The sequence below is a fragment of the Chiloscyllium plagiosum genome, chromosome 1, assembly GCF_004010195.1.
Source record: "Chiloscyllium plagiosum isolate BGI_BamShark_2017 chromosome 1, ASM401019v2, whole genome shotgun sequence".
NCBI lineage: Eukaryota > Metazoa > Chordata > Chondrichthyes > Orectolobiformes > Hemiscylliidae > Chiloscyllium > Chiloscyllium plagiosum.
In genome coordinates, this window is record NC_057710.1 from 29,785,339 (window position 1) to 29,799,791 (window position 14,453).

General features: G+C 38.7%; 1 protein-coding gene and 1 long non-coding RNA gene across 6 annotated transcripts in view; one reads left to right on the forward strand and one right to left on the reverse strand.

The window, feature by feature from the left end:
• Nucleotides 1-8,400, forward strand: part of nsd2 (nuclear receptor binding SET domain protein 2) — a 149,018-nt gene extending 140,618 nt beyond the window's left edge. For all 5 annotated transcript variants that reach the window (XM_043711508.1, XM_043711417.1, XM_043711768.1 and 2 more), the window contains exon 23: nt 6,088-8,400. In XM_043711508.1, coding sequence (XP_043567443.1) covers nt 6,088-6,374 — 287 coding nt within the window. In that variant the 3' untranslated portion in view covers nt 6,375-8,400. The remainder of the gene's footprint in view (nt 1-6,087) is intronic.
• Nucleotides 1-14,453, reverse strand: part of LOC122560874 — a 44,806-nt gene that overhangs the window by 8,568 nt on the left and 21,785 nt on the right. The gene's annotated exons all lie outside the window — the stretch shown is intronic.

Sequence of the window (14,453 nt, forward strand, 5' to 3'; positions counted from 1 at the left end):
CTTGAGAAGATTCTGAGAGATATACATGCATTTGGAAAGACAGGTCTGATTCGCACAGCCAATCCATCTAGCTTGCACATCTTTGGACTGCATGGCTTTGTGTGTGGGAAATCATGCCTCACAAATTTTGTTAGGAGCTCTTTAATGAAGTGGGCACGATGTGTAGTTGTAGTCTGTATGGATTTCAGTAAGGCCTTGATAAGGCTGCCATAGTAGGCTGCTCTGGAAGGTTAGATCGCACGGAATCTTGGGGGGAGCTGGCAAATTAGAAATACAATTGGCTTGATGGTAGGAAGCAGAAGGTAATAGTGGAAGGATGCTTGTTGGACTGGAGGCCTTACTAGTGGACTGCTTCAGGGTTCAGTGCTGAGCCCATTGCTGTTTGTTATCTATATCAATGATTTGGATGACAATGTCCAAGGCATGACACTAAAATAGGCAATATCGTAGAGAGTGAGGAAGATTATTAGAAATTGCAGCAGGACATTGATCAGCTGGGGAAATGGGCTGAGAAATGGCAAATGGAGTTTAATATCGATAAGTGGCATTTTGGTAGTCAAATCAAGGTAGGAGTTTCATGGTGAATGGTAGGGCCTTAAGGAGTGTAGTGGAACAGGGGGATCTTGGATTTCAGGTGCACGGTTCCCTGAAAGTGGAGTCACAGGTAGACAGGGCAGTGAGGAAGGCTTTTGGCACACTGGCCTTCATCAATCAGAGCATTGAGTATAGAAGTTGAGAGGTTATGTTGCAGTGATACAGGATGTTGGTGAGGCCGCACTTGGGGTATTGTGTTCACTTTTGGTCATCTTGCTGTAGGAAGGATGTTATTAAACAGGAAAGAGTGCAGGCGAAATTTACAAGGATATTGCCAGGACTCAACGATCTGAGTTTATGAGTAAGGTTGAACAAGCTAGGACTTTTTTTCTTCACAGCATTGGAGACTGAGGAGGAATCTTATCCAAGTGTACAGGATCATGAGAGGCATGGATTGGGTGAATGCATTTTCCCAGGGTTGTGGAATCAAGGAGTAGAGGGCACTTGTTTAAAGTTAGAGGGGAAAGAATAAAAGGGAACCTGAGGGGCAATGTTTTAACACAAAGCATGATACGCATGTGGAATGAGCTGCCAGCAGAAATGGTTGAGGCTGGTACATTAACAACATCTCAAAGGCATTTGGTCAGATCCATGGATAAGAAAGGTTAGAAGGACATGGGCCACATGCAGGGATATGGGGTTATCATGGATGGCCATTTTGGTTGGCATGGGCCAAAGGGCCTATCTCTGCTGTAGGACTCTCTGACTATAATTTAAACCTTTTAAAGAAAATCTCAACAGCTGCAAGGCGAGCACAAGTAAGATGGAGTTCACTGTAATTTTCTGTCAATTAGTCATAAATGTTAAATCCAATGCATTCTGAAGTTCTGTCAGTATCAACTATTTTAAGTGCCGAAGAATTCCTCGACCTCAAATGAGAAGGATGAAAAAAATGTTTTGCGAGACTAATCTTTTGATTTCAGTATACTTTTTTGATTCCTGTAACTATGGAATCTTGCAGCTCAGGAGGTAATTTGCCTTTTGAGTCTGTGCCTTTTCTTTTGTAAGAGCCGTTCAACTGGTTCTACTCTCCTGCTCTCTCCTATTGATTTTTAAATGACTGCCAAGATTTTCACCTTCATTGCTCTATCTCCGTATTTAACTCTATATTAATCACTCTGTCCATGAATCTAATTTGCCTTTCCTCTTTTGAATTTGTGACATCTTTTCTACTCAAGTTTAAATTAATTCTTTAACTTTGCCTTTTCCACATCATTTTAATAACCTACGTAGGTATATTTGATCATCTTATAGATGTTTACTTGGGATGTTATAAAGCTCTAAATGTCTCTCATCTTTCCTCATAACATAAATCTCCAAAACTATATCTTGTAACATTTCTTTGAATCTGGAAAGGTCCCAGAATATTACAAAACTGTAAATAGTCTCCAGCAAATCACAGCGCAAACTGGGAGAACAACATCTCATCTTCAGACTAGGCAGTTGCAACCTTCTGGACTTCATATTGAGTTCAACACTTTGAGGTTGTGATCCCACTCTGTTTCTTCCCTTTCTTTTAGCTTGTTTCATTTTCTGTCACCATGTCTGACTGCCCCTACTCCAGTGGGACCATCTATTCTTTCCAGTTTGACATTTTGATACAATGTTCTGCCATTCTCATTCCCAACAATGCCCTTTCTTCCCCAGCTCTCCACCCCCACACTATTACATAAATGCTGTCCCCTCCATACTTCACATCAGCTCTGATGAAGAGTCATCCAGACTCAAAGTTAGCTTGCTCCCTGTCCATGGATGCTGCCTGATTGCTGTGATTTCCAGCACTTTTTGCTTTCTGTAAATATAACACCATTGTTCATGGAGGGAGATGGGAAGGAGACAACTTTAAGCCAGTTAGCCTAATAACCATCACTAGGAAAATACCAGATTCCATTATAAAGGAGGTCTTAGTAAAATGAGAAGTTTTACGGCACACTGGTGGCATTCATATCTCAGGCTCAGAGTTAAAAAATCAATAGGACACGATGGTCACAGAAGTGCATTAATAATGTGGCCAAATGGGTTGATTATCAACTAGTAAAACCTCCCACTATTCCTGATAACGGGAGGTATGAGCAGGAGAGTTTCCTGATCAGCCGTTCTCCAGAGGCCCAAAGCAAGCCATCCACAATTGTGGACAAATCAAATTCAAGTCCAAGATCACAAGCCTCCCAGGGCAAGGTGCTTGAACAGACCGTGAGTCACTGAACATATAGAAGGCCTTGATGATGCCAGGTGGAGTCAACATGATTTTTGTGAAAGCTTAAATCCTTTGAGGATGTAACAGCAGGGTTGATTGAAGGCCAACCAATAGGTGTGACTCTGTACATTTGGACTTGCAAAGTGCTATGCAAAAAATTAATCGTAAGAGATAAGTTCATGGCGTTGGGCTAATAGATAATTGGAAATTGGCTCATCAGCAGGAAACAGTCAATGAGTCATTTTCAAGTTGCAGATTAACTCATGCAGTTTACAGGGATCAGGACTGGGGCCTCAACTATTTGTGATCTATATTAACAACTGAGATGAGTAGACAGACTGTACTGTAGCCAGATTTGCTGTTCACACAAAGCTAATTAGGAAAGCAAAGCGATGTAAGTGATCAAAATTTTGGCAGATGGAAAATACAGGGTCCATGTTAGAAAGAAGGATGGAAATGCAAAGGATTATTGCTTTGTGAAACTGCAGAATGCTGCAGTACTGAGGTCTGAGTGTCTTTGTACATGAATCATAAAAAAGCTGATCTGCAGCAATAGCAAGTAATTAATAAGGCAGATGGAATGTTGGCCTTTATTACACGTACGAAAGTGGGAAAATTGCTCCAGCTGTGTGGGATATCAGTGAAACTACATCTGGAACAATGTACAGTTTTGGTCTCCTTCCTTAGTGAAGGATATTCTTGCATTAGAAGTAGGTCAGAAGAGGTTCATTTGGTTAACTCTTGGACAATGTTTCCCTCTGAGCTGCGCTACCATGCAATCATTGTGTCATTCCATGCTGACTCATCAAATAGTGTGGCTATTGATGCTCCAGGGATGAAGACATGGCTTTTGAGAAATAATTGAGCAATTTGGGCATATACTCAATGAAATTTAGAAGATTAAAAGATATTGTTATTAAACATATAAAATTCTGCGGATATTGACAAGGTAAAGAGAATGGGACAAGTTTTAAAAATGAGGTATTTCCCAGCTAATACAAAGATAAAGAAATTCTTCTGGAAGATTATTGTTGTTTAGAATTATTTTGCATGGAGAGTAGTGGAGGTTACACCATTGAACAAATTTGAGGCTGAATTAGGCAAACTTTTCATTGATTGAATCAAAGATTATTGGGAATGAAGGAAAGTGAGTGAAGGCATCAGTCCATTTAGCCATGGTCATGTTGAATGGCTAAGCAGCTTGTTGGGCTGAATGGTCTACTTCTGTTCCTTATTCTAAGTTTTTGTGGACAAAAGAACACTGTTCAGATATGCAACTCATTAAGGTGACAGCTACGAAGAGGCTGTAGCATAATTCAGTCATTGGATTTGTAATCCATCGGCTCAGGCTGATATCCTAGCAACATTGATTCAAATCTCACCTTCATAGATGGTGAAATCTGAATTGTTAGCTAATCTGAAGGCTACCAAGTAACGATTAATGATTGTCATTAAAACCCATCTAGTTCATTTTCCTTTATGGAAGAAAATCTGGTATGTTTATCTTGTCTGGCTTGAATGCGATTCCATACCTATGGCACTATTAAATGCCTTTTGCAGAACCGATGAGTTCAAGGGCAATTATTGGCACTATCTCCATGAACATTAACTTCTTCCATACTGCTCAGTAGTAACAATGTGTACTATCTATAGGATGCACTGCAGAAAGTCACCAAAGATCCTCAGACAGCACCTTCCAAACCCATAACCACTTCATCTGGAAACACAAGGGCAGCAGATCCATGGGCACACCACCACCTGCAAGATCCCCTCCAAACCACTCACCATCCTGACATGGAAATATATCTACATTCCTTCACTGTTACTGGGTCAAATTCCTGAAATTCCCTCCCTAAGGGCATTATGGGTCAACATACAGCGTGTGGACTGTAGTGTTTCAAAATGGCAGCACTCCACCTCAAGGGCAACTTGGGACAGGTAATAAATACTGGCCGGCCAACCAGCCAGCACCACCAACTACCTACGAGCGAATGATTTTTTTTTTAAAAAGAGTGATTTAGAGATGTGCATCCAGTTCCAACCAACATTCTACTCAAACATAAAGAATATTCTTTCTATTGATCAGCCATCAGCTCTTCTCCATATTTTCTTCAATCACTTGACTACTGCTTGGTCTCCCAATAATAAGAAATGGACATGCTCTTCAATGAACCTGACACACATTGACCATGGCTGCTTTTGCTGTTTTGCTATTATACTGTTTTGTCAGTATACTTCAACATGCTTGCAAAATTATTGACAGCTGCTCTGCCTTGTTTGGATTTGTTGAGCACTAAGTTTACCCAGATGCCTAAGTCTCTTTCAGCTTTATCTTTTGCTCTTTCAACATCATGAATGGAGTAGTTTTCCTGTTCTTTCTTCTCAGCTGCGGTAACTTTAGACATTGACGCCCTCTCACACCACCCAGTAAATGCAGTACCATGGATTGGATGTCATTGTCTGTTTTTCTAAGGAAATTTCTTATCCATAGCAAAGGAATTCATGGATATCCACCACTTTGCACTTAGCATTCCGTGATAAACTTTTATCTGGTGCCTGGTATAATAAAATACTTGCCATAGAATCCTCCCTTTCTGAATCTACATTTCTCACGGTTTATGGACTTAACAGTTGCTCCATTATTTTAGATTTTACGGTTGAACACTCAAGTGCCTGTGTTTGCCTGAGTTTTAATTTTCCTCTTTTAAACATGAGCATTATATGATCCAGTTTTCATACAGTTAGTACCTTTCCAATGTCTAGCTTTTCCTGATATTGTGCACACTTCAATCTCTTACATGGTCTCCTTTAGCATTCCTGGAGGAATATTACGGAAATGTAATGCTTTATTGTCCTTGTATCCTTTCAGGCGTGCAATTCATTTCCAGGAAGGTTTTTTTTTCCCTGATAACTCTGTTTACCAATGAAAGGCAGGTTGTTCACTAGCCAGATGTTGTATGACAGTCCTCCTCTGTTTCAGATCTGTTTTGTTTTCTTTTGGTGGTTCTTCCCCATTTGGCAAACTTCTTGTTGGAGTTCGAAATAATTCCTATCAGTTCTACATCAGCAGCAGTACTTTTCTGTTAGACAGATTCATGTTTCATTCTGTTCAAAAGATATTATGTTGTAAAAGCATTTTTCTTGGCAGTAAATCTTTGATTCAGCTTTGAAATTATCTATATAGTGCAGGATGGATATTCAAGTGTACTTGAGTTATTTAAACATGATCGAAATACACTTAGCGAGAAATTTGCTCTGTTGCACCATTACTAATTTATAATTTATTGTTGTTTCAGGAAAATGGGAGTGCCCTTGGCACCACTGTGATGTGTGTGGGAAACCCTCTGTAGTTTTTTGTCAATTCTGCCCCAACTCCTTCTGCAAGGATCACGAGGAAGGAACAATGTTCAGGTCCACAACTGATGGACGTGCTTGCTGCTGCGAACATGACCACTGCAACATGGCAGATCCTCTGGAACGATGCAAAAACCTGGAGACCAATCCTTCTCTGAATGAGACAGTGAAGTTAGAGTCCAAGAATCCCAAAACCAGCAATCATATGCCAGTTGAAAAAGCACAGTGAATTATTTGAACTGTAGACACTATTGGAGATTGGATGTTGATTGATGAATATTATCACAGGCACTCCACACAACTTGTCATATAAAGAACTGTTTGCAGGGAAAGGCACTCTTGATTCGGCTGAGCCATCTCCAGCAGTTCTTAACTGCATCTGCACTGATAATTCAAGACACTGACTCCAGGATTCACGCGTATCCAGGACAGCAAAACTACACAGCATTATATCAACACTGGGAATCTTTGAAACTGTCCCTCCTATGAAATATTGAAAGTAGGAGGTAGATTTAAAAGACCAAATTACAAAATGGGATTGGAAGTAGAAAAAATAGCATTTATCAGTGATTAAAAGTGTTAGAAATATGATACTGAAAAAAATGACACTATTAGTTGCTCTTCATTGTGTTTGTATGCCTTAGTGTAGTTTACATTAATAGTTCAGTATCTTTTGTAACTCTGCTGGTCTTTATTGCAGTGCATAGATAATCATTCGTTCAATGTTTTAAAATACCTTCTCTTCAGGGCTGTTTGAACTGTTTAGTGTGTGGCTGCAGGGATTGAAACTGTATTACTGTAACCAGTAAATGCAGCAATTTTGTGGGTATTTACTGGAAAAACTCTGGTCAGGCAAGTTTTATTTAAACCAATTGTAATAGTAACAAATTATGTTTAATCAGTTATGTCCCAAACTGTGAACCATGTTCACCTCAATTGAAAATAATTTAGATTGGTGTTTGTTTTTGGTTTCTGTTTTGTTCATCCATTGGAGATTCTCAGAGCTTTCTCAAATTTTGTCATTGCAAGATCCTATGAGAAGGAAACAAACTGTGTTTATAGATCATCGTGTTATGTTCTTTAAACTCTGCTCACAGAGTTCAGCCTCCACTTTTCTTAACTTCTGTACTGTGTATTCCCATACTACTTTTGTTGCTCTGTCAAGGGTCCAAGAGTAGCCAGTGTGCAGCAGAAAAGCTACCAAATTTATTAATGTTAAATGTCAACAAACCAGTTTGTTGGTACATTTTTACAATTATATTTATCAATTATATATTGTCCACATCATTACCTTTGCCTTCATTTGACAGGCATGGCTGCCAGCTTGAGAATTCCTCTTGGGATGACAAATGAAATTCAATGGCAAGTTGCAAGATGAAAATAATGTGTTTCATCTCACTGACTCGATACACTATTCCACTCTTGCTGTCACATTGCATTATCGCTTAGGTCAGTGTGTATTATTCTGTAAAACTTTTATTTGAATTCACTGGATGAAGTTTGGAACATCCGCAATTCAGATTCACTGAGCACAAAATGTCAATTGCCAAAACCAGAACTGAAGATTCACTACTGTCAATTCATGTAATCTGTTGTATTAGGGAGCATAACGTCTCCCTTCTGCAGTGTCTGCCTAGACTATCAAGAAGTTGATCAATCCAATGCAACATTCCAAGGTTGAACAGTGTCTCTGCCACCTATCTAGATTATTTTGTTGCTTGGGTCTCTACTTGTGAAATTGTTTTCCATCTGCTAGTGCAGTTATTTTTCTTAAAGTATCAAGCCAGTCAAAAAGTGGTCATTAAGTTGATAACTGGCTTTTGATTTCAATTCCATTGTGCACTTTGTAGCCAATCACCTTGATTGGTTTCATTATCCACCCCAATGGAAATACTCAGGATGGTGTTCTGCTTTCCTGGATTGTTGTGAAAGGTACTGTTATGTTAACAATTTTGTGTACTTGTAATACAGTTAGTTTTAGTGCAGAAATAATTGTATTTGTGAAAAATATGTTTATACTTGCTGCGTGAAGCGACTAATAGTGATTGGAGAACTGTGGGCGACTGAATTAAGTGCTGCATGCATTAGTCAGCTCAAAGTAATAGTGTTTAGAATTTACCCCTAAAGAGAAAAAGCAGGATCCTGAATTGAAGATAATTTTGAATTTTCAAGATAAGGATAGACTGAATAAGATATTTGAGAGGAGCTTTTCAAATTTTTGCCTCCAGTTTTAAGCGAATTGTTGACAGTACAATTACAGGGAATCCATTAGTTTTGGAATAAAAACATCCAAGTAGCTCCTTTTGTACAACATTGGTCTTAGCAGTGTTAGGATTTTCACATCCAGAAGCAAATTACAGTTAGTCTTTAAGCCAACATTTCCTCACATCTTGGCCAGGCTACCAGATTCTTTGAATCTGAAGACATAACTGTTTATGCAAACCTAAGCTGACACTGAGAATGTACTTCCTATCAGATAACAATTGTTGTTGATGACACAAATATAACTATATTTCAGACTATTCATAGATATTGGGCAGAAAATTGATGCTAAGCTAAATCATGGTGATATGTTGAATAACTACAGTATGATTTTGCTCAGGATTTAAAAATGGCCTCTTCTGACTGAGTTTAGTCCATAAGCACTTGTGTTTGCAGTAACTTCAGTTTGATCAGTGAAAATACTTTTGTTCTTGTGAAGTTAAAGGGTAAATTTTCAGAGAAATGTTATGAACTCAAGCTTATTTAAAGCAGACATTCGCATTTTGCATTGCAAACCAATTTGCAAGCCTAAAACAGGTGTCAGGGGCCACGAGATAAGTAAATGAGGTCTAACGACTGTTTCAAATGCTCTTGCAAAAATTGGACAGCAGTGAACAAGATACGCAATAGACTTTACCAGTTTAGATTTCTTTAACTGCTAAGTAAAGATGATTTCCCTCAGAAAATTTCTCTGAAGGCAGGAATAAGAGTCCCATTTGGGAGTCCTTCCTGCTTGCACAGTGCCAATTCTTAATCTGATGTGCCCAGATGAGTTTCACCCCCTTAAAAGATTTTATGGGTGAAATTGATCTTTACCAGAAGTGTAAAACATGTTCAGGTTATCGGCCACTGTGAAAAGATAAGTTCTGAGCTCTGACTACTGTAATAAACAGACCAAATTTCACCCATGATGTTTAACATGTTTGAACTTAGCCTAGTGTTGAAACTGATGTTCAATGGGATTTTATTTGAACTTCACTTGATTCAGATAAGCTTGAATATATACTATAATTTCTCTAAACTGGTTTATAAATGTTTAAATCTAGGCAACAACTAAGTGTCTTGAGTTCATGGTCTTATTGATGGGACATTACATTACTGAAGCTGCTGTATGCTTTTTTTTTTCCACTGTGCACCTCAACAAGATTTTATTTTTTGAAATTTTGTATTAAAAACTTGCTTACCTAGATTTGCAGCCCATCATTTAAATGTTGACGTTACTTTTGTGGCTGAGAGCAACCTCAACCATAAAGGTGTTAGATATTGGTATTAGATTTTCTCTACTTTTAATAAATGGTCAGGGTTTGCTGATATGGACATTTTTCAAAATCTGCGCACCAAGAAATGCAATAAATAGCGAGGATTCTAAGTGACTTCAGAATGCTATACTGACAGGTGGGGTAAGTTTCCAAAAGGTAATTAGTAGGTGCTACACAACAAGGGCATGTGGAGTCAGAGGTGGGTAAAGGATTAGTTAATGAGCGAGAAGCAAAAAGAATAATTTTCCAAATTAGCAGGCTGTGATTAATGGAGTGGCATATCTCAGCTATTTACAGACTAAAGCCATAATTGGTAGAGGCAGACAGATTTGTACCTGGATTTGCTGAGCATACAAAGCTTAGCGGGAATATAAACTAAGGATGACCAGGGGTTACAACAGAGCAGTGAGTGGGCAACATATTGTGTGACAATTGGATGACATTAGGGGAAAATGTGAGGTTATTCACTTTAGTCACAAAAAAGGAAACCAGAGTATTTTTAAAATATGAAATTTGTGAGTGTTGATGTTTAGAGGTATTTGAATGCATTTGTACAAGCGGATAATTGGCTTCAGGTACAGCAAGCATTTTAGGAGAGCAGATACTACGTTCGTGTTTATTACAAGTAGAGTGGAATACAAGAATTAAAAAATTCCTCAGGTTTCAGCTGCTTTGGTCAGACCACAGCTGAAGTGCAGTGTGTAATTTTGATCTATATGTTTAAGGAAGGGCACACTTGCATTGAAGGTAGTACAGCAAAGATTGACTAAATTGTTTCCAGTGATATAATGTTGTCCTGTGATATAGGCTGAATAAATTTGGCCTATATTCTCTGGAATTTAGAAAAATTAGACTTGAGTTTGTTAAAACAAAAAAAGTCTGAAATGAATGGACATGGTTGACACTGACCAGTTGTTTGCCTTTTTGGGGAATCAAGAACACCTGGGTGGTGCATAGGTTCACAGAGAAACCAAGGGGAAAGTGAGCAGAAAATTGGACTTGAAGTCTGAAGATCAGCTATGATTATATTAATTGACTGAGCAATCTCAACAAGCTGAAAGTCTGCCCATAGTTCTTGTGGGTAGTTACGTGGCAGATGAAAATTAATATGAAGAGAAATGAAGGGATGCATTTTGAAGGGAAGAATTCGGCATTTTCAACTAAATGGTACACATCAAAAGTTTCGCAGGAATAGAGACATGGGAAATGTGTGTACATTTCTTCCAAGATGGCAGGGCAAGTTCAGGCTGCTTTTTGAATAGACATGCAGGATCAGTGCATTTCATAAAAGCATGGGAGTATAAAAGCAAGGAAGTTTTATTAAACTTCAGTAAATTTCTGAATAGGGTATGGTGGAGTATTTTGTCTAATTTTAGAACCACATTTTGGGAAGGATTTAAAGGACTTTGAAGGTTGCAAAGGAGATTTACTGAAATGGCAAGGATGAGCTACATGGATGAATGAGAGGGGAAGTGAAGAGGAATTATTCTTGGAACAGACATTTCAAGGGATAGTAAATTGACTAAAAGGAAAACTTTCCAATAGAAAAAGAAGACCGTTTAAATGTATTTGTCAAGAGTAAGTGGAGTTAGGAATTGTTTTATGCATGTGTTCTAATAGTTTAGAAAGCACTAATAAAAGACAGATGAAAGGGAATCAGATACATCTTCAAAGGGGGAGAAGAAGTTGAGTTGGGGAACAGTACAAATGGAACAAAGCTGATATCTATTTCAAGCTGTTAGGACAGACTTTATGGAATAAAAGTTGTTTGCTGTACATTTCTATTTTGTAGACAACAATTTAATGCATCTACTCAGTGTTGGTCAATGGAAATTTTGTGCAATTTGTGTTTGGCTAATTTCAGCAAGCAAGCACATTTTAAGTTTGTCTTTGCATCATTTATTTCAGTTATGTGTTAGTGAAAATTATCTTTTTTTATTGAAGTAGTTGATAAACACTTGTATTCTTATGAGTGGAAAGTAATGATAGTCATTAGAATTCACGTTCGGGCTTGAGGACAAAGAACCCTAGGACAAAGTTGCTCACTTGCTTGAGGACTACACAGGGCATATCAAATGGTGTGGGAAACCAAACTTGTAAGAGAGAATTCTGACTGGTGTAGAGAGTTTTCATAAAAAGGGTGCTTCTGGAAAAAATGCTAAATCAGAATTTGTCTCAGGTGGGAATTTGGTGCAGGGAGCGAAGGAGGTCCTGCTTTTTATTTTTGTTTTATCTCCATCAGCATTTTCTGTGCCTCCAAGAAACTAAATTGCTGATGCTGTACAAAATTAACTAATCAAATAAATAAATAATGTTGAAGTGACTGGGAAGGTGGTATGCCATGCTGCAACATGGGCAATCTTTCAGAGAACATTGCAATTGCAGGGAAAATCTCAATTCTCCGCCTGCAACTCAAGCCACCTTAGAATTTTTGAACTAGTGTTCAAGTCTCCGACGCAAAGGGACATCTTGGAATTTGCGGTCTTGTGTGGTCGCATTGCCAGACATTTATCTAGGTATCAATGGTCAGGAACAGATAGTATAACTGTGAGATAGGCAAGTAGAATCCAGATTTCCAAAGTCTTTGATAAGCTGCCACATTTTATTTTGGAAAAAAGGTTACTACATAAGAGAACGGCTTGAGGTTATGGATGAAAATATTAGCATTAGTAGAGAATTGGTGACCTTGGAAATGGGTGGGATAAATGGGTCATTTTTAAATTGGCAGACTGTAACTGCTGGAGGATTTATAAACTTTTAATAACTTGATGAGGGGAAGGCGTATATTGTAGCCAAATTTGCCAAAGATGTAAAGACTGATGATAAGGTAAATTGTAAGGTATAAGTAGTCTGCAGAAGTCTTTTGGCTGTGAGTGCAAAACCTTTTACCCAGTTGGAGTAGAAAGTGAGAAATGTAATGCTATTTACTTTGATAGGTTTACAAAAGCAATATTTAAGTGGAGACTACAAAATATTACAGCACAGAGCAATCTGGGTATCCTCATTCATGTTTCATTAACTTAGCATGTAGGTGCAGTAAATGATCAGGAAGGCAAATGAAATGTTGGTCCTTATTATAGGGGAGAATGAAGAATAACAGCCATAGAGGGCATTAGTGAGACCATACAAGAAATGCTATTTGTGGGGCAGTTAGCTCAGTTGGTTGGACAGCTCGTTTGCATTGCAGAGTCACCCCAACAGTTCAGGTTCAACCCTACACCTGCTGAGGCCACCACAAAAGTCACACCTTCTGAACCTTGCCCTTGCCTAAGCCATGGTGACTCTCAGCTTAAACTCTCCATCAGGTGCCTCTCTAATGAAATAGCAGATGGTGCTCTGAAACTGTGGCAACCTTTTTTTTTTACTTTTACCATGTACAATTTTGTTTATCTTATTTAAGGTATGATGTAGCTAGATTTGGAGATAGCTTAGAGAGGATCATGAGTTTGATTGCTGGGTTTAAGGGGCTGCCATGTGGAGAAAGGATGACCAAGTTGGGCCTGCTTGTTGAAATCTTGAAAAATTGTAGATGGTAACATCCTTGTAAATCTTTTCAATCCTTTCCTATTGCAGGGAGGCAAGAATTGAGTGCAATATTTTAAAAGTGGGCTCACCATTGTCCTGTACAGCTGTAAAATGACATCCCAATTACTTAGTGCACTGACCAGTGAGGACAAGTGTGTCAAACGCTGCCTTCACCACCTTGTCTGTAACTCCACTTTCAAGGAACTAAGCACCTGCATTCCTAGGTCCCTTTGGCAGCACTCCCCAGGGTCTTATCACTAAGTGTGTAAGTCCTGCCCTGATTTGCCTTATCAAAATGGAATACCTCACATGTATGTAAATTAAACTCCAACTGCCACTCATCTACCCATTGGCCTGTCCAGTTGTATTCTCAGATAATCATCTCTGACCACTGCACCATCAATTTTGGTGTCATCTGTAAATGTACTAAACATACCTCCTATACTCACATCCAAATAATTTATATAAATGACAACAATCAGTGGACCCAGCACCAACCTTTGCAGAACGCCATTGGTCACAGCCCTCCAGTTTGAAACTCCACCATCACAGTCTGTTTCCTATCTTCCAGCCAACTTTGAATCCAGTTGGCTAAGGCTGATATTAGATCAGAAATCTATCTACAGCCAAGCGTTGGTCTTTGGTTGACATGCAGGAGATTCTATGATCAGGACATCTATGATCTTATTCGATGTCAGAGCAGGCACAAGGGACTGCAACTATTTCTTACATAGTAACCGGAGGTGCTTTTGCTCTTGACTTTGGCCAAGAGGCATTTGCTATCTGTATAAATGAGAACAGTCTGGGATGGGTGCGGAAGCCGTTCAAGTAGGAGGTGAAATGGAATGTGGTCATTATTGGAGACAGTGTAGACAGCTTCAACCAGGTACCTAATAAAGGTTATGTTGTCTGCCTAAATTAAAGACATTCACAACTCAAAAGAAACGTCAAGTAAGAGAACTGGGATCTAGTAGTCTGGTTTCTATATATGTTAGGTACCCAGGTAAAACGAGAAATAACGTTCTGTTGAGAGAGTTTGAGAAGTCAAGGTCCAATTTTAAGCAGAGTTAAACTCATTCAGTCATGTGCTAATTGCAATAGATCAAACAAATTAGAGAATTAAATGCATAGCTCAAAGTGGTGGGAAGTACTGAGAATTACAGAGACACTGAATAATACAGGTGACCGTGGTTGCGGGCAAAAACAGTCCAGGAACATATTTAGAAAAGATAGGCAGAATGTTATAGAAGGGATCATAACCT